At 38.9% G+C, this 21,445-nt stretch overlaps 1 protein-coding gene and 1 long non-coding RNA gene across 7 annotated transcripts in view; one reads left to right on the top strand and one right to left on the bottom strand.

Moving 5' to 3' along the window:
• Positions 1-21,445, bottom strand: part of LOC308412703 (metabotropic glycine receptor-like) — a 112,243-nt gene that overhangs the window by 48,324 nt on the left and 42,474 nt on the right. Inside the window, exons 1-3 of one of the 6 annotated variants that reach the window (XM_080907232.1) lie at positions 4,466-5,261; positions 3,902-4,080; positions 2,891-3,064 (exon numbers count right to left, since the gene is read on the bottom strand). The exons of 1 other annotated variant lie outside the window; for it this stretch is intronic. In XM_080907232.1, coding sequence (XP_080763358.1) covers positions 2,891-3,064; positions 3,902-3,985 — 258 coding nt within the window. In that variant the 5' untranslated portion in view covers positions 3,986-4,080; positions 4,466-5,261. Of the gene's footprint in view, positions 1-2,890; positions 3,065-3,598; positions 3,726-3,901; positions 4,081-4,465; positions 5,262-21,445 lie in introns of those variants that run through there. 4 more of the 6 variants (XM_080907231.1, XM_080907233.1, XM_080907234.1 and 1 more) reach the window with 4 other exon arrangements.
• LOC308412705 lies at positions 534-2,755 on the top strand. Its single transcript, XR_013974614.1, has 2 exons — positions 534-1,364; positions 2,156-2,755. It is a non-coding gene; the product is annotated as an uncharacterized lncRNA (long non-coding RNA).

The raw sequence follows: 21,445 nt of genomic DNA, 5'->3' as shown, positions 1-21,445 counted from the left end.
TGACTAGAGACCGGCCCACCATTATAGGAAAAATCATAAAGCCTTTGAATGAAAATAAACACTGTTGTGACAGTGATGTTCACTGTTTTGATGGTATATATGCATCAATCTATCAATCGTTTGTCGTAAGATTCAGATAATTATTTTTTAAAAGCGAGACACTTTAAATGAGAATAAGAAAGAAAAGTATTTCTTTGTGCCCCCCATTCCCTTTTAATGCCCTACATGGACCCCTGGCAACACTTTGCTAGACCCGCCCCTGCACAGTTACCAGCTGTCAGCTACCTAAAAAAGGATCCTGGTGTTATTTGTCTCTCAGAAACAGTTCATAACCTCCCTTCAACTCATTCATGTCACCTAAAAGGTAAACCTGTTTCTCCATCACCTGCTCAGCTCTGATGATTCAGTAAGGACATCTCCTGGTTTCATCTTCATGTTTCCCTCTCACCAGATAACCAAACCATATCATGACCAGCAGCTTTTTTGCTATGGAACTCCAAAGTGTTCAAAATTAAATAAATAAATAGGTCAAGATGAAATAAATAACTATGTGAATAAATAAGACACAGATATGTAATGTGAGAATGATATTGTGAAATAATGGAACACATTTTGAAAAAAATGCTCATTATTGTGAAATATATTGCATTCTGCTATATAAATTTACTTATTATTGTGAAATATTATTTCATGGTCATTATTTTTCACAATAACAGAGATTATTCCTGAGGCATTTTATTTATTTCCAGCCGTTTTTAGTCCAAAATGACCTTTTTTCAAAGTCAGTCTTTATTTCAAAATCCCGTTTTTCCCGATGGTCTATTTATTTCATAATGCGACTTTTCAGCAGAATGACTTTGTCTGTCAATCAATGTAAGTGGGCTGGACCTTTGCACCTATTGGCTTATCGTTTACCATCGACTAGTTTTCCTGGATACCGGCTCCGCGGACGGCTACTGCAGCTAGCAACAGCGTGCTAGGTCAAAAGTCACGGAGGATGGCGGACTGGTGTGAACTTCAGCCAGTTCTGCTCATTTAAGCAAATCAGATAGAGAGGGATCATTTACCTGTAGATACTGTTTTGAGTCGTTTAGATGTTTCTGAAATGCTTGGGATGATAATTGCTCTTCAAGATGTTCGCATCGATGACAGCATTGTCAAAGGTTTAAGATCAATTCAGCACCGTGTTCGTTTGGAATACGCCGAGGAAGAACAGTCTTCAAATGTTGGCCGTCCACGTCTAGAAATCCCGGTGCAGCACTCAGGACTTTAGTGCTGTCCGGGATAACCGTCGGGGTAATTGCCGATACATTTTCTGTGTCTCCGAGCACAATTAGGAGGAAAATGACGGAGGATGGTCTAAGGTAAGTTTATGCTGTAATTGAGCACCTGTGTGATTCTGTACACAGCATTGTTTAGGTGTTGACCTTAATTATGACGTTTGACAATGAATTATTATCGCTTACTTTTTTTTGTTACTGTCTAAACTAAGTGGGGCAGCTACGGCTAAAGCTATCGGCGCCATCTCGGCGTTGAGACACGTTTAGCAGTGTTAGCTGTTAGTGTGTTAACTCGGAGACTGGGGTCAGTGGAGCCTGTAGGAACCTTTTACACAGAGAGTAGACCCACCAGCTTTCCACAGTCTACTTACTTATCACATCTTGTTAGACAACAGGGTCATTAGTGCTTTAAATAGTACATAGTTGAATGTTTCATTGCTGTTTGCAGTTGATTGTTCTCTGATAACGCATAACAAGGTTGATGTTAAATAGCGAGTTTATTGAAATGGTTTTGTCTATTTCAGCAGCATTATAGATATACTTTCTCTGGTGTCTTCGGTAAAGCTAAAACAAGAATACATTTACATCCTTGGTTCTTTCAGCATTAATTGGAAAACTTTGAGATTTGCTGTGCGCCTCCCAAGCCATTCTCTTTTATCCCACCTGTCAGGTATAGATGGCAATACTTTAAACAAAGTTAAATGTTATACCTGAAGAGAACCAATCCTGACCTAGAATGGGTGAATGAATAATTAGTTGGTAGCCAATGCCTAAGCAACTCACATAGGCCCTGGCAGACTCAATAAGTCCATCTAGGAACAGCTGCAGGAAACACCTCTTCAGTTTAGATTTAAAACATGTGCATGCTCTTTCAGGTTGATGAGGATTATGGTGTGGACTGGACAGGACAACATAATCGCTGCCCATCAAATGAGATCACCATTCCTGAGATTCAGCTCCCAGATGCACTGAATAAACAAGACCCTGCTGTGCTACCAATACTTCAAAATCACTTGTAGAAAGACATTATTACATTTAATCAGTTTCTATGTCAGGAGGATTTTTTTTTTTTAAAATTTCTACAGCTTTGTAGCTAATACTGACTCAAAACAGCATAACCAATTTCATTTTCAACAAAACAGTGAGTGGCTATAAAACAGGATTTGTTTTATACAGCTGTCACTTTAATGATATTCATTTCTTGGTTGGATATACAGTACATGTCAACTCTGAGCAGATTTAATACAATGAACACAGTAGAGTAGTGTAACATCTTAATTCAAATAATTTTTTCTAGAAATTTTTTTTGTATCAGTAGCGAGTATAAACAAAACATATTGTGTAATTTATAATGTACAGTGAACAACTGATTTTGATATCTGAACTCTTCATCAGTTTATATTAAAAAAGCCATAAATGCACACCTGTACTCTGTATTTTTCACTGTCAAGTGTATTAAAAAGAACTAGAACTCACTAGATTGTCCGTTTCTTTGAACACCGAGTACAGTAATGTGATGCAAGAAAGAAGAAATGGTCTAATTTTACCATGTGGTTATGGAATCAATCGTAAACCAGACCAAAACCTGAGTCAGTAGAGTTGAGACACACCTGAATATCCATTAGAAATGACTCATAGGTACAGTAGTGTGCAGGAAGACGTAGTACTTCAAAACCGGTGGAAGACTTTGGAAGATTGCTGTTGACCACTTCCACAGTCATTTCTCGGCAAGACTTCCCATCCTGTCCAAAACTTGATGAGGGCTTTTTGTTGTGCACAAGATGCTGCAACAGAAGATTGTTTTAAACTATAATGACATCCTATATTCATTATTTTGAATCTTTTATGGAGAAATACCATAAAAGATGACCACTTACATACAGGGCACCAGACATTTTTGCCCCACTCAAATTGCTGTTGTAGCTTTTATAGATATTTTTATGTTAACAAAGCTAAAAGTAGTCTACATACAATTCTAGTGCAACTGATAATGCCACCATTCTTATGTATTGCATGGAGCAAATAACAAAACAAAATTATACTATAGCGTAGAGCTGGGCGATAGAACGATAACGATATGTATTGCGAAATAACTTTTTCTCAATAGAAAAATTAAACTATTGCGATAGACCTCACCGCTCTTGTCCTTTTTATAAAAAAATAAATAAAAATAAATATCGTGATATGAAAAAATCTCATATCGCCCAGCTCTACTATAGTGTACTTTGTTAATGACCCAAGATCACTGGACTGTATGTAATTTACCAAAGTATAATCAGAGAAAACCAATGGCAAAATACCTATCGCAGCAGACTTACCATTTTCAATGAAGGACCGACGGTAACCTGCCACTCTGCATTTATCCTCGAGAGCATTCCTCTTCTTCCTCATCTTCATCTTCTGTGGCAGGCCACAGTCATTTTATAGCTTTACTTATCTTGTAGTCTTAAGAGCATCAGCAACATTAGGTGTATTTTTATTAAATGTAACCCAGCTGTTCAACTAACCCAAGCATACAAAACAGTATATTGGTGTTTTGTGTCAACAATTAATGTTCATCCTTCATAAATTAACCAAATAGCTTTACTATTCAGATGTTAAAAGATGTGACCTGACCTTACCTCACAACAGGGAGCAGTCTCTGATTCCCTTGGTAAGAAAGGAGGAATGATGTCTGATCTTTCTGTCAGAAGCGGCCATACCATGGTTTCCTTAAGCCCTTTCCTCAGCTGCTTGACTTGACGACTTGTTTGTGTTATGACCTACAACGGTGAGACCAAACCAAAACTGAAGTTGGAGTCTGTAAAGTGACACACACTTTAAATGTTAAATATTTAAAGAACATCCACTGTACTAGTAAAAGCATTTTCAAATTATACCCACTTACAAAATCACTACGTTGAACTAAAATTGCTTTCTTTTCTTTCACATAGATTACTTGTCTTCCATATTAGCACAGAAGATAAGCCACTTTAAAACAGTCATGAATAACTATTACCTACAACAATGTAAATAGTAATACAGACATTAACCCAGAAGACAATTATTTTCTCTTACCTAATTTATAGAATTCTTTGCTATGATAAAAAACAGTATTAAAAAAAATCTGTGACTAAACTGTTTAAAAAGCTCATTTTTGCCAGACAGACAGACTAACCAAGCAATAATAACATATCGTTACTTACCCTGAACAGCGTTTCGTGGAGTGGAGCTAGCTGTGATAGCGTTAGCATTTGCTAACGTTAACACTGTGCGGTTGTGATGAGAACTTGGACCAGGGACCACTTCATCTCCAGTACACTGCTGCAATACGCAGACTGAGGTGAAGACGTTCAATCTAAGCGGTTAGCAAGTTCTCTGAGTAACTCAGAAACGGACTTGTTTCCTGCAGCCATGCCCTTCACAAGAATTGATACACCTGTAACGTTATTCGCGCCCAGTGTTTTGCATTTGTCGGTGCCTTAAGTTTATTTTGAGCTGCATACTGCCGCCAGCTGCATAGGAGATGCATTGCACCATTAAACCTAAATCGACAATTCATGTGCTATTACTTATGTCTGAGTAAAGGAGCAACCAATCACACAACTGGCTCCGCCCTGTCTTTCTTGATTGACAGACAAAGTCATTCTGCTGAAAAGTCGCATTATGAAATAAATAGACCATCGGGAAAAACGGGATTTTGAAATAAAGACTGACTTTGAAAAAAGGTCATTTTGGAATATAAACGGCTGGAAATAAATAAAATGCCTCAGGAATAATCTCTGTTATTGTGAAAAATAATGACCATGAAATAATATTTCACAATAATAAGAAAATATATATAGCAGAATGTAATATGTTTCACAATAATGAGCATTGTTTTCAAAATGTGTTCCATTATTTCACAATATCATTCTCACATTACATATCTGTGTCTTATTTATTCACATAGTTATTTATTTCATCTTGACCTATTTATTTATTTAATTTTGAACACTTTGGAGTTCCATAAGAGGGAGGGGGAGAGGATGAGAGAAGAAGAGGCAGCTGTGCAGCGTAAACACAGAATAACTCCAGCTTTGTGCCTTTTTCATTGTAGCTGAATTACGGGACAAACTGTTCCTTTTCACCTCAATAAGAAACGCGTAATATTTTCTCTGAATACCAGAAGGGACGGTTGGCAACTCTAATAACTTATGAACAAAATAAAGTTCAACATCATTAGCTTCATAGCACCCACCCAGCTGTATAGAAACTCCGTCATGCTAGCTAGCACGCAGTACGGAAAAAGTCAGAATAACGAAAATAAACTCCACCTAAACTTGGTTCATATCTGACCCAGAGAGACTGCAGGTCATAACTTCTTACCTGAAGTTCAGTTCACACTTGGACCGGCGGCCGCCTCGGGTCTCTTTTCCTTCTGCGTCCCCTTTCCTTCATCCACCTGCGGGCCTCCACCACTTGCTAATGTTACTGAATCTGTGGAAGCTCCGCGATAGCCACCACACGAAGTAACGAGTAACGACCCTATCTAAATCCCAGTAACGAGTAATGCGTTCCTGATTTTAGCATAATAACTAGTTACCGTGCTCGTTACCACAATAATAACGTAGTTACTGTAACGCGTTACTTAATAACGCGTTAGTCCCAACACTGGTTATAACAGAAAATCTGTCGCTTGCTCGCTCTCTCTCTCCGTCTTTCACTCACACAGACACACCACCACCATCAACTTTGCTAAATTGCTAATGAAAAACATTGATCAGGCAGCTGTGATTGAGCAGCAATGTAAATCCAACTATTTTCACGGTTGTTGTGGTCGTGATAATTTTGTGATGCCACATCGAAAAGACTCGGATGAGCTTTCCAAAGTTCTACAAGTTGTGCCTCCATCGCTTGTGTCCAGATCACACGCTGCACAGCCGTGCTGCTCCATCTTTTTCACAGACGTTTACGTGTTTGCGCGTGAGCAGTGTGAGCAGCTGCGGTGACACCCTCACGAGCGATTGATGATCGGGAGCTGGTCGTGAGGTGTTAATCGCTTCTCGTTACCCCACGTATACTACACGATGCACGATGAAGGCCAAAATCGGGCCGATCGCCAAATCGGTCGCACGACTCAAAAATCGGCTCAAAATGGGCCAAAAATCACACAGTGTGAGCCCAGCATTAGAGCAGCAATGTTTGATCACTCAGAGAAAGAAAAAAAAAGGCTGCAAAAGTACAGGGAGGAATGGGAAAAGGAAAACACCTGGCTGGAAAAGTGCACGATAACACCTATAAAGCGTACTGCACTGTGTGCCGGCGCACTTTTTCCATAGGCATGCTTCTAATGGTGGGCACATGAAGAACATGAGGGGCGTGAAAGCTCGGGGAACCCTTAACCAATTTTTTGTCCACCAGGCCACGGCAGAAGCAGATATGGTATGTAAACACTGGTTTGTTTGTTTTTAAACCCTCTGGTTAAGGTTAATATGGGCATGTGCAGTGAATATCAGCGCTATGTGGCCAGAACTGTGATAATATAATTTATTTTGTGTAATAAACAACTGCAAGGATAGATGATTACAACAAATAGATGACTAATACATAAAAGTAATACATAGATGAATAATGATGATGAGTTAAGATGCGTAATCATGGGAACAAGCGGGTTTACAAACAGGAGCAGCTGATTAGCTTTAGAAAAGCTGAAATAATACCTCAACTGAAGCCAATTGTACTAAATGCACTATATGTGCACTGTTACAAGAATGTTTTTCGTTCTATTGCTTTCTATTAATTTATATAATTTTAAGTTAAGCGGGACAGAGTTCTTTTAAAGAAAGATTTACTTATATTCTCAAAAGCTAAGCATGACAGGCTTCTGTTTAAGAAGGAGACCTGTTTTATTGTATTAATGTTGTCATTTTGAGCTAAAAATAAATGGCTAAATGATCATTTGTTTCCCATATGGTCATATCACAAAGAACATGCATCTGCTTAAATCAAATTCAAGTCAAATGATTAAAAAATAATTTCACACACAAAAAAAGAGCTACCACACTGGGAAGGGTGAAGACAACTGGGTTGCCCGGCCCTGGCCACGAGGTGTCCCTTATTTATTTTTCAGGGAGTAGGCAACCCTAATGTTGTATGTTCTGTATGTATGTTCTGACTGTGGGATTTACAAAACAAATTAAGACATACAGCTCTGTTATCACTTCTGACATAAATGAAGACAGGAAAATAAACAGCAGTGACGTTTGTAGGGTAACTGAAGTTTGGCTAGCTGGTATATCACGATGTGCTACGTGATCACTAGCGACACAGCTATGTTAGCATAACATAAACAGTGAAATTGGAGGATGAACGCTAACTTTTTTCCCACTCGATAAAAGTTAATGTGAGGGTTCCCGATGGTTAGGGACAAATGCAATCGCATGGCAGGATGCTGTAAACGGACCGATCTTCAGTCAGGAGAACAACTGAGATAATCCATCCACAATACAAGGTTAGTCATTAATAAAGTGCTGCATGGGCTGAGCTGTACTTATATCTTAAGGTTTTAAAAACTGAGCTTTAAAATGAATAGAGGTAATAAAACCTGAGAGAGGCCGACAGTGATCACTGACTGTTTGTAGGGGCTTGTTGGATTAAATAGAAGAAGATACAACGCATCAAAACATGTTAAGCACACAACAGCCTTATTAAATGCTGAGTACTTTGGGCCCGAAAGCAGGATTCATCACGTCATCACTTAAAGACGGGATTGGTTCTCTCCTGGTACTCGAGCTTCCTCCCACAATCCAAAGACATGCACATTAAATTAACTAGTGATTCTAAATTGGCCATAGGTGGTTGTCCTGTCCATCACAGGCTTGGATTGGTGTATCCACCTTTTACGCTAAAACAGGTGGGATAGGCTCCACTTGCCCTGCCAACCTGAACTGGACCAGCGGAAGAACTGAATGGGGGATAGTTAGTAATTACATGCCATCTCTTTCTGATAATAAAGCACTTAACTTTGATAACTAATCGAAAATCATGTATCTGTTGCCGTCTACATGGACAGAAAATTTAATTATTACATTTATACTTGGGAACCTTACTGTTGTATAGGAATATAATCAGAATACAACTGGCAGCCAGCTGTGTTCAGTGACAAAGACTCATTTAGACTGAAGGCAAAATGTTGGCAGTCATCTGCATTTATAAGTTAGACAGCAATTATTTGCAAGCTGTCAACAAGCAAGTCAAATTGTAACTATTTTGGTTGCCTCTCATTAGGCGACCTGTGCACTTGCCTTGCGATTAAAAGTGGTTGTGAGCATGCAACATCCTCGAGCTCTGGGCAACTATTAAATCACCACAAGTTGCAATCAGTCGCAGAATGTGAAATAAATTCAGTGCAATCACCAACCAGTTAAGCCGATGTTATCTAAAAATGGCGATGCATGAAATCGGCCCTCTTCTTCATGTATTCCCAGACTGTTTTAGTTTATTTAATAAAAAGTTATTTGGTGTCCCTGTATCAACACGACATCGTACAACATTGTCACATAAAATATATGTGACCCAACCCCATTATTTACATAGTCGGTCTTATGATGCATTAAACACAAGAATTTACACTAAGTAACAAACACCCCCAGGGGACAATTGTAACAGTGGCACTAAAAATATTAGAATAAAAACATGCTTTAAAGTAAACATGTAATCATGTGTTTTCTCTTAATGTATATACTGTTAGTTTAAATTCTTTTAGATATCTGGCATCAAGTTGTGTGCTTTTTTAAATTTTGTTTTTATAGAAGCTTTTTAGTTCAGATGAGTCTTATGCAATCACCTACAGGTATATATGTCATCAGACTTTCTATCAAAGTTGTTTCAACTCAAATAGATTTTATACTATAAAGTATTCAGTGATCAGCTGCTTTATTTTAATGGACGCATTTGAGATAACACAGCTTTCTTTCTAAAATGTTAGTAGAGTACAAGGTGCTTACATTGTGCCCATGTGGCTCAGGGGTAATTGCAGCCCTGTGTTACCACAGCAGATCTACCATCCCAGATCAAATCTTGTATGTTACCTAGCAACAGACTATATTTGGATAAGTTGCTCAAGTTATTGTTTAACCAAGAACCTAAAGATTAACTTGCTGCAGTCACCTTTAACTTTCGACAGCAGAAGAAAAATACTGTGTATTCAAAAATTAGATTTTATACCTCAGTGTAGTTTTTTTGTCTTTCTTTCTTTTTTGTTCAAAACTTCTGCCATAGTAAAATGAGCCTGCGGCAGAGACACACAGACTGAGAATCCTGCTGAGCATGTGCAGGTATAATTTCATCTTGTTTCTGCTTGGAGAGGGAATTGCTCCAGGTCTTTCCTAATATGAAATCAAAATTAGAGGCACTTTTATTGTGTTGAAAGTATTCTTCAAACATTAAGGCTTTTAGCAATTCTGGCTTCAAAATAAGCATTAGCTTCCCATTGTAGTAAAGCTATGTAGAGCTTCCGAAATATTTGCACTTATAGCAAAATATATTTAAGCTCTGGCTCAGTTCTAGCATGAGAAAAGGGTGCACAATTTATAATGCTGAAGACTGCGCATGGGTTTCAGTGCTTCACTGAGTTTTCATCCATCACTGAAACGAAAAATCAAAGAATCTGAATCATATAATGGGTCCCAGGAGTTATCACAGATGGCACTATCTGAATAAAGTAGTTTACAGTTCCTACTGTATGTGTTTCTTCTCATGGCCGCTGCGTTTGGTCTCAGTTAATAAAGTTGTTTCATTGGTGTTATTGAGTCTCCTACATGTTTCTCTGCGGCACAAAGCAGCAGACGTCCCAGTTACAAACATGCCCGGTGTCAGGGGAAATCACAGGCCCTTGCCAAGTAACAGGGAAACTAATTAATATCTAAATTAAGAATTAAGGGTTGTTTGCAGAATTTAAGTGCGCCTGCATAATTCCAGCTTGCATTTATGACTGTGGGAGCAACATGGGCTTAGAGACCTTCTGGAGCTTAAACACACTTAACAACACACATACACACAGGCACCAGTGTGGACACTGTACACTCATGTGAGCGCACATACTTATACCAAATAAAGCTGCAATAAATTTCACATGAACATTCATAAATAGTGTATTATGTTGCACGCCTGGTAAAAAACAGCATCCCCCCGTGGGACTGCTGCTGTGGAGAACAGTCAGATTGTATTCACAGCCCATGAATCAGCCACTGACAAATTCATTTTATATTCATATTATTCAAAACTCAACTCCTGCTTGAAGTGTGTTTTTGAGAACAATACTTATTTGTCTTTTGGTTGTAAGTTGCTGTTTTCACTTTATTTAGTGGAACCAGGAGAAAAAAAACTAGCATAGCTATCTAAAGTTCACTTTTTTAACATCACTGGTTAACTATGCAAGTTAAAGGTAAAATAAAACACGATGTGTCTTTGATATTATCTGTTTTAAATGATGATTGTAGGTATATCTTTTAAAAACAAGGACACAGTAGCTCTTTTTAGCCCTCTTTTACTATTTATGCTAAGCTAAGCTAAGCTAACTGCCCCCTGAATGTAGCCATACACGTATTAGAAAGGTTTCAGCTTTCTAATACGTGCTTAACAATTCAAAAATAATTATATTTTTTTAAACTAATTTTGACTACAAAATGCATCATTAGATTTGCAACCTTGCAACTTCAACATTCAACCTGATCAAGGTAACGGCGATTTGGTAATTTGTTTGCACAAAGCCACGCTTCAGAGAAATGCATTTCTGATTAAAGGTTATATAAATCTAGTATAAAAATATTAAAATGTGGCAGTTTAGCTGAACTCTACTTTAACAACATGTCATTTTGGATAATGTTTTGTTTATTTTTTTCTAAAGTAAGGATAGTAACTGCATGCCAAGGCTTTCTTCTCAACTAACCCACTGATCAGTTTTATAAAGCTGACAAATAGCCCCAAATCTCCAAACTGGGGAGCAGCAAGCAGCAGGGATGATCTGCAGAGGATATAAATGTCTGAACTGAAGTTCACTGGTTGAGAGAATAAACAGGTACAGTAAATCATTGCTTCCACAGTGCATCGGTGTAGACAAACAGACCTGGGAGTTACGATGCTTCCATGTTTTCTGTTTTTGGAAAACAGTATGTGAGCTTTACACCTCAGAGACTTCACCTCTTTCTGGCATTTCTCCTATGAGCTACAGACTGAGTGACTGATAGAACTTAGCAGGTACTGCTTCAAAATGTGAACTGTGCCAGATGGGTATACTTACAAGTTATTTTGGGTTTAGTGATGGAAACCAAGGACATTTGTGCCATGTCCTGGTAGCATGTTATGTGTTTTCAGTCCTTTTTCTTTTCCCTCTCAAACTTTTCTACCATCTTTATTTTTATTTCATCACAACTTATATCATATACATGTTACGTTCTTTTTTCTTTTTTCTTTTTACATATATAACGCTAGTTAACAACAGTCATCTCATTTCATATAGTTAAGTAAAGATCCTGCAGTGAAGAATCTGATGATTCGTTACAAGCAGGTGCTTGTGAGAAGACCTCTCTTTTAACAGGAACCAGCCATCTGCTTGGTGAGTGAGAGCAAAGGATCACAGAGAGACAACTAAACAACAAACAGGACAAAACACAAACAGAGACAAAAGTAGACAAAAGTTAACAAAATAAAATGTGGCATATAAACGCATGGGGAAGGAAAAGAGATGAGTGCAAAAGAAATGTTCATGGCATCAGAATCCTTCAGCAGTTTTAGACGATAGTATGGTACAGTAATTCATGACCCTGTTTCCATGTTTATCATGTATATTGGTCAGTCTGTTTATGTCATGAAATTCAAGGTTGCAGGATCCAAATGCAGATTCAGGACTCAAAGGGACAACATTTTATCTTAAAGATGTCATAATCCCATATCATTCCAAATGAGCCCTTTGCTCTCAGAATCCTGGTTTACTTGTGGTTCCTGAAATATTTAAAAGTAGAATGAGAGGCAGAGCCTTCAGCTTTCAGGCTGCTCGTCTGTAGAAGAGCCTGACCCTGAATCCTCCCTTTGTAACACTGCAATAGGCCTAGACTGCTGGGAGTTTCCCAAGATGCTGTGTTTCTTGTTCACTCCCCTTTCTCACTATGTGTTTATACACCACTCTGCATCTTATCATTAGTTATTAATTTCCATCTCTCTTGTACAGAGTTTCTTTTGTCCTGTCTTCTTACCATCATCCCCAACCAGTCGCAGCAGATGGCTGCCCCTCCCTGAGCCTGGTTCTTCGGTTTTTTTTCCCTTAAAAGTTGTTAAAAGAGTTTAAAGTTGGAGTTTTTCCTTCCCACTGTTGCTAAGTGCTTGCTCAGATGTGGTCATTTGATTGTTGCTCTTGTCTTCACCTTACAATATAAAAGCACCTTGAGGTCATAAACTGGTAGTTCCTGTCCAAAGAAGGCAGCAAACAAAAGGTAGTCCAAGAATATAATGTTGATTTCCACAAGGCAAAAGCAGACGATCTGACAAAAACTGAAATGCAGACAAGGCTGTTTATACACATGAAGGCAATCAGGAATTGGGTACAGGAGAGTAATGAGATGCAGATGTAGACAATAAATAAATAAAACTAAACACATCCCACCAAAGACACATCTCATTTTGATAGAAATCATCTTCAGATATTTCAGCAATCTAAAGATTTTAAGTGTTTATGCTCAAAATATTTTCAGCATAACAGCTCAACAAGCAAGATGCACAAAATATCTAGTAAAATATTCGTAGCATAGTGTAATACATATTACACATTTTACTTGCGTTACTGTTTTGTAAGACATAACAGTGCTATTGTTGACTAAATGAATGTGATTTCAGTTGCACAATTTATGTTTGTCAAATCCTTTTATGGTCATGCTGAAATGATTCATTCTGTGTGGATCATGAGTGCCTGTTAAAATGTTCATGGCAATGCATCCGGTGCTTCTGAGACATTTCAGTTTGGACCAACGTGGTGGAGCAAACAACCAACTGGCCAGCGCTGTCACCCCTCGTGCCATACTGCTCGAGCTAAAAATAGGTTTGCAATAGAGGATAGTGTCTCATTCTCTCTCTAAAAGTGGCAAAGCTGATTCACTATATCTATGCAAATAAAGTAAATTTAGTGGCAAACACATGGTGCAAAGAAAGCCTGGGCATGCACACACACACACACACACACACACACACACACACACACACACACACACACACACACACACACACGCACACGTAGCATTAAAGGTGTTTGACTTCTCTACATCCCCGTGGGTAGATGAATCATCTTTCATGGTCTGGGGGTTTCTAACTTCAAATGTCCCAGCAATTGTGTTGTTGCTGCTTGAGTGACTAAATCCTTCAACAGTATTAGGGTGCTTTCTCAAAATATGCCATTTGCATGCAAACCCCTTCCTTTGTTTTATCAGGTTTTCCATACACAACAGCAATGGGAGCCCAGCACGTATTAAAACTGCAAACTGAGGCAGAGCAAGCTACAGTTCATCTACTGCTGGAGTAAATCTGTGAGCGTTTATTTGCCTGTCTTCTCTCTCAGGAGATAAGCATACCTGTGGAATTAAAGTCTACAAAACACAGGAAGAGGCACTTTTTTTTATTTCTCCAAAAAGGAATTAATCTGGATCATGGCCAAAATGTTTGGATGGGTGGATATCAGCCACAGAAGCAGACTAGGCATGTATTATGAACTTCTTTTTTTTTTTTTTGCTTATTCCAAAGGAATTGAAGACTCATTAAGATAACATATACCCCGGGACACTGAGGTAGGCAAGGATGAAATATGATGCTTTTTTTTAGATCTTTATTGGGCTCCCAGCATCCAAATCGTTGCATTTATTAAATTCGACTGTGCTTTCACAGCAGAAGCCGTCTCTGGTTCCCCAGTGGATTGTAAGACACAGCAAACAAGCCTGTAAAATATGTTAATTGCACATGTTTTAGGCCTTGTATGAAAGGTATAGTATTGCTGTTTTGTGAGAAGAAAAAGCAACGTTTGAAATGTTCGATGGGTGAATTTAAAATTTCACAAGTGGAACAACCTGCCGCAGTTATTATCCCGTGCACAGAAGATTGAACGAAATCACTCTATGGGACTTCAGGGGTTCTGTGCATTTGCCTATAAATCTCTCAGAACTAGTTCCCAGGACTATAATACAGAAAACACGCATGTCGTGCAGAAGATTGACATGGACCATCAAAACTAGATTAATGTCACCAAGGACTTCTAAACTGCCTCACAAGCACACAGCTCCATATGTCTCCCATCACCAGAGCTGCTCCTGCAAAATTATATACCCCCATGCACACACACACACACACAGCTAAAGCCAGAGAATTTAATGGGGCCAAGGCCAGCCTGCCTTTTTTTTTCCTCAGCCACTATTAAAGGGCTGTGAAATGGTCGCTTGACGTGTCTCACTTTGATGGATTACCTTGATCAGACTGCGTGCTCAAAGTGAGAAAGTATTTTATAATTGCATCTTACTTTCGGCAAAATGTGTGTGTGCGTGGGTGTGTGTGTCGAAAGTGGGGGGCTCAATTTGACCTTAATATTTTCCTGGAAAACTTGGCTTAAATTCAAGGTTGCATTGCCAATCACAGAAAGCCCAAAAGCTTTATTTATCATGTGGAAACACCTGATCTTTGGATTTTCTCAGATCAATGTGAGCTGCTCAAATATAAATTACGACAAACTATTTTACACTACAAATGAACTATTGCTAACATAGGCTTTGGAAAAAGAACCCTTTGAATATTTGAGCTCGGTTAGTTTTTCAAGAAATATACTTCTCATGCCACCGCTCTAATAAGACTGTATCCATTCGTCTTTTTCTGATCCAATACAGGTTTACAGGGTGAGGGTGACATCCAGGGCACTGAACAGGCTGATAGTCTAACACACAGAGAATGACAACCGTTCACACATACAAGCAATGTAGAATTACCAAGTAGCCTCATAACCCCATCCATGTCTTTGGACTGTGTGAAGAAACAAGAGTACCCAGAGACAAATGACGAAGACACTGGGACTAGATTCAAACCCAGGCTCTTCTAACTGGGAGGTGACGGTGCTAACCATTAGCCACATCTAACATCCTAACATTCAGTACATCAAGCCTGCTTGCAAATGTTCTTCATTTTTCGTGCGTGTGCAACATAATGACATCTGTTTGCATTCCTGAACGAGCTGCCAAACATCTGAGTTCAGTGTGATTATCACAATGTTGGCAAGCTCCAAAAAAATAACAGAAAAATCTGTATAACTGATTTACTGTGAAAATTCTATTACAGGCAAAGTACTTTATTTTCACACGACATGTAGTTCAACTACAGTGATGCATCATTTTCACTTTAGTGGATTTATGTGATTATTTGCAATTTTCTACTGGAACAAAATAATAATAATAATAATAATAATTATAAAAAACAACAACAACTGATGGGATGCAGTGAGAAGGTCTGAGGGTCCTTTCAGTGTGGAGTTTGCATGTTCTGTCTCTGCCTGTGTGAGCTCTCCACAGGTGCTCTTCCTCCCACAGTTAAAGACATGCAGGTTAGGTTAAACAGTAATTCTAAATTAGCCAGAGCTGTGAATGTGAGTGTCAGTGTCTCTATGTGTAGAGTTTATACCCCACCTCTCGCCCCATGACACCTGTGACAGGCTGCAGCCCGACCACGACCCAGAATTTAATAAGCGGAGAAAAATGGATTGATGGATGGAAAAATAACAATGTTTTTATTCTTTGTTTTTGTGTGCTAATCTGTAAACATGTTGATTTTATCATGAATTTGGACGTTTATGAGTCTATGGGGACTAATTCCCTTTCGTCCTGTTTCCTTACCCTCACCCAAAAGCCCATCGCAGCAGATGGCCCCGCCCCTCCCTGAGCCTGGTTCTACTGAAGGTTTCTTCCTGTTAAAAGGGAGTTTTTCCTTCCCACGGTCACCAAATGCTTGCTCGTAGGTGGTCGTCTGGCTGTTGGGATTTTCTCTGTGTTATTGTAGGGTCTTTATCTTATAATACAAAGTGCCTTGAAGTGTCTGCTGTTGTGATTTGGTGTTATATAAATAAAACTGAATTCAATTGAACTTTCTGAACCAGTTTTTGGCAAGCTCTAATCACTAGAATCAAACAGAGCAGCAGCATTTTCTTTGATCAGTTAATGTATTTTTCCCAGTAACTACCAAAAAATGCTAATGTGGCAGTCTTCACCAGCTGTACAGTAACATCTCTCCCATCCAGCCTTCTTCTTGTTTTTGCAGATATTGCAACACTTAACAGCTAGCTAGATAGCTAAAGATGATGTCCTCTACCTGTCCCAAACATATAAATCCTCATACAAATTGTTAACATAGAGGGGTGATTCAAAGGTATGGGTAGAAAAAAGTCAGATGAGAATTGATTGCATAATGCTGGCCTTACATGAGGACAAAAACAGGGCCCTAGGAAGGGAAACTGTGCCTGCAGCTGTCATTCGATAACAGCAAATCTGTCGTCTTTAATTCCAGGAAACTAACTAATGTTTAAATCTTAGTCTTCTAAGTACCACAAAAATACATGTTAAGGTTGCTTTTGCTTTAAAAATGTTTGTGAGACGAATGTCCAAACTCAGAAAATACTGTTACATTCATAACAACCCACTATCACCTGGTGAGTGCAGTGCATGCCACTCTTTCCAACAAACTGTGGAGCAGGGAAATTATTTTACTGCTATTGTTAAATAATCATCATTATTACCATTGCATTAATAATATAATCTGGAGTTTATATTGCATTCAGGGGTTGAACAGTGTGTGTCTTTCAGAAAGGCTAAAAGTCACAGGCTGACAGGAAACAGGCTTGCAGAGAGTTTGCAGAAGCAGGAAGTTATTTTGAGCAGCAGGCTAAGACGAGGCTTTAACAATGTAACAGATAGCTTTAAGATGGCCTTAAGATGTTTATGATGATGTTAATTTTGTATTTCAGATGCAGTTATAACTATTGTGTACACAATGCATATCTGTGCTTATTTGAGTTGATGTTCAGGTTCTTTAAAGGTCTTAAGCTTCACTGACGTGACTGTTCAGGTGATACATGCTGAGGGAAAACTAGAACATAGAAGGAATTGCAATACATGCTTACAAAACACTTATATCAGGTCATTTCATATTAAGGTTTTAGTAGAGGTTCTTGGTTAAAACATTTATTTAGTAGAAGACATACACATAGTCTCAGTGAGCCTCTGGTCTAGTGAAAGGTCAGACAGTTAGTAGGTGAAGAGGTGACACAAAGAGCATGTGAGGTCAACACACACACACACATGAGTTAGATTTATTTAGAGGAGAGATTAGTCATGTCTCGGTAAAAGAGGAACCGTCCTTGTTGTCTCGGCAAGAAAGAGGAACAATTCACTTTAAGACAAGAACGGAAAGTACCAGCCATGAAAATAGAAGATGATCTTCTGGGTTAAAAGTCGTTGTGGTTTTGATTTGATGTTTGTGTATATATCCTGTCTGTGACGCATGAAGGGGCGTCAGTAAATCAAACCCTGATGCTATAAAATATCTGTTCATGCTTTGATTAAGTTGAAGACTACTTGCTGTCGGCGTACAGAGTTGTCTTCCCACACGTGTGTATTCATTAAAATCATTGTTTGACCAAGAGCTTCTGGACCATGGGTGGTTTGTACTCTCCCTCCTCAATTGTGAACCTTAACAAAACAAAACCACAAGTCGTAGTGCCAACCTGAGAAAAATACCACACGACGTTATCACACGATAGACTAGGTATCAAATGCAAAACATACAACATGGAGGTGAATACAGTTTTTTTCCTTGCTGAAGTACTGAAACCTGAGAATAAGTTATCTGTCACTTTCACATACAGGCCCCCCATGTTTGGACTGCAGCCTGTGGTACCTGTTTCACATTTCTCACTGTGCAATTTGATAAAAAGCTGTGAACACAACACCAAGATGGGAGTTGGCAAGAGAGGAAAAGAGGCAGAGAGAAAGAGACAGAGAGAGAGCACTCAGCGTCCCTCAGAGATCTATAAATACCCTGAAAGCATTAAACCCTAAAAGCATTACAATCACTCTGTCCCCTGGGCAGAGAAGCTGCCTGCTGTTGTTTCACAAGACTACCAGCTACTGAAATACTGGATGTCTGAGGAGAGGAGACCTTGGACTTAAGCCTGTCTGGAATTTCTCCACCAATTTCAGAGGCAAAAACTGAGATATATAGCCAGTTATTGATTGGTGGCTTGTTGCTGTTACAGACAGTGCTATGACTGTGGAGAGTGTCACCGGGAGGACTGAGCTGAGTGACACTTAAAGAACATTAAGAGGGACAGAAACGATAGGTCTGTAAATTCAGAATTTAAGGGCTGTGATCTATATTAAGAGCAAGAAATTCACAATGTCACCACAGATTTTCTGAGCAGCCTTAGGAAATGTATCAGGAATGGAACGAAAGTCTCGCTTGGCATTTTAAGACTTATGAGATGAACCCTCATGTTTTCCCGCACAGACATCTGGGTGGGTGGTCTCCAGCTCCCCACATGGGCTCGTCTGGGAGGCCTCACTCAATTAAGATCCAACTGCTGTTGCCGACTTGACAGGCTCTTGAGTTTTGCCGTGGCAGCCGCCGAGCTGCGGGCAGCAGATTAGAGAGTGAATGGTGTTTCTCTGTGGAGGATGAATCCTCCCTGACGACTGTCCCTCTCTGCTGTCATTCTTAATTCCTCTCTCCCCTTCTCATCCTCTTCTTATTCCTATAAGCATTTGTGTCTTCACCATCCCTACTCACATCACACCACGCATCATCAACCTAATTAAGGATTAAAGAAAATTATTTAAGATGATTTTGTAATAATAATATGGAGGGAAAACTGGTATTAAAGAGCTACAAAGATCTGCTACAGAGTTTATTTCAAGTTTCAAACACTACAAAACAAGCCTTGAAAATTCTAAATATAGGAGAACAACATCAAGCCCACTAAAATCTATCAGAATAGGACTGATACACTGCAAAATGTATGCCGAAATCATAAGGCAAAAAACACAAAGTTACAGTATGTAAATTTTCCCCACTAGATGTCAGCATCCTTCCCAATTCAAGTGCAAATTCCTAGCTACGGTGGCTGCTGGAGGACAAACAACTCTTACCCCTGTAGTGAGTGTGGGTTGAAAGGTCACTGTTTACCTCAGTACAATATGTATCCACGGTGTTAGTGAAACTTTCTCTAAAGTGGTTCTGAACTCTGTGCACTGACGCTTAGTGAATAAACTCTCATACAGCGTGATTAAGTATTAAAACTGTTTATCAGAGGGAAAGTGTCATTTTTAAGACACTCGAGCTGACACTAGCTGTCATAACATTAACTTATAACCAGCTGTTGTTGTTGTTTAGCTGGCTTGTCGCCAGCTGTCGGGAGATGGGAGGGTGGTATGTCTACTCTGCTGATAACAAGTAACTGCAACAATATTGGGAATCTTCTTTGATGAAGGGGATCATTTCTCAGATGACAAAACATAGGTATGATCCTTCATATCTTGAGTCTGAGGGTGCAGACATGAATTGTCTCTACGGCAGGCAAACGTCTCCGAGTTCTCGTCTCCTCCGCCTTTGGTGTAGTACGTATATAGCCACAGACAACATCTCAACCACTGTATTCAAGGTGGCATGGTGGCTTACACAAACTGGCGAAACAAACAGTTTTCCTTTTTTTCTATTAAATAAATTCACAAAACAACTGACTGTCCCTTTAAGACATATGCTACTGCAATTGATAGACCCTGGGTCCTGAACTCACACAGCTCCCACTTGCATAGCTGTCAAGCGAAAATAATATGACAGTAAATGTTTGTTTGTTTGTTTTACAGAATTGGAAAAAATAAAAAAATAACCAGTTATAGAACGCTGACGCATGACGTCTGCAAAGCAGCTCATTACGACTTCCTGGATTCAGTGCTAAAGTCCAGAAACACTGGATTCTAAGTTCTCAGTCCAACTTCATAAAACCTTTTCCTTTTTTAAAAAAATTTCTGGTCCCACATTTGTAATGTTTAGTCTCTTCATTTACTTCAATTAACATGAAATGAGCTGAGCACAACGTCTTGTAGTGAATATTGAACAGCTGTTATATTTACTGAAATTAAAATAAAGAGAGAAGACTGATACTCACACTGGCATCGATGGCATCTATAAAAACACAGCAGTTTGTTATTAACTAATAATTAGCTACTGCATTAGCGTTACAAGGAAGCTGAAGCTGAAGAATTACAGCCTATTACATATCACATTTTTTTATATCCAGTTATCCACCCATTCACACACACATCCAGTGTGTGAATGTGTGTGTGAATGGGTGGATGACTGGATATGTAAAGCGCTTTGGGGTCCTTAGGGACTAGTAAAGCGCTATATAAATACAGGCCATTTACCATTTATGTTCTCTATTTATGAAGTTGATTTTTTGTTCAGATCAGTAACATGTCTCTTGGGACACATGATTACAGAAAAGAATAATTTTACTGTTAAGCTTTAAAGAAGTCAAATACTGTAAATCCTGTTAACTGCACAGAGCAGCAACAGCTACTTATTAAAACTTTGTATTGAGCTGGCATGCCTGTTACTTTCTGACATCTGTAAAATGACATACTTGTCTCTGTGCTCCATATTATTTTCACTGAAATGTTAAATTGTAAAGCTTTTTATTGGTGACCTTGAATCTGCCCTTAGTTATGTTGCTATAGGCTCAGGCTGCTGGAGAACTTCCCATAATGCAATAAGCACTTCTCTTTCACAACCCTCTTTTAACTCTGCAGTGGATTAACTTTCATCTATTCTCTCCTGTAGTTTAGATTTTGTCCTGTTTGTTGTTTGTGGAATCACTATTTTCCTTTTCAATCTTTTTTTTTTACATTCGCCCACTAATAAGTTGAAGTTGGGGTTAATTTAAAGATGGCTGCCCCTCCCTGAGCCAGCTTCTGCTGCAGCTCTCTTCCTGTTAGAAGAGGGTTTTTCTTCCCTGCCATCTCATCATCAGATTGATGGGGTTCTCTGTAATATTGCAGGGTCTTTGCCTTACACTATAAACCGTTTTGTGATTGTAATATAAATAAAACTGAATTGAAATCTGTTATTTTAAACAACCG

The sequence above is a fragment of the Rhamphochromis sp. 'chilingali' genome (assembly GCF_963969265.1).
Source record: "Rhamphochromis sp. 'chilingali' genome assembly, chromosome: 16".
Lineage (NCBI taxonomy): Eukaryota > Metazoa > Chordata > Actinopteri > Cichliformes > Cichlidae > Rhamphochromis > Rhamphochromis sp. 'chilingali'.
This window is presented reverse-complemented; position numbering and strand designations above follow the sequence as displayed.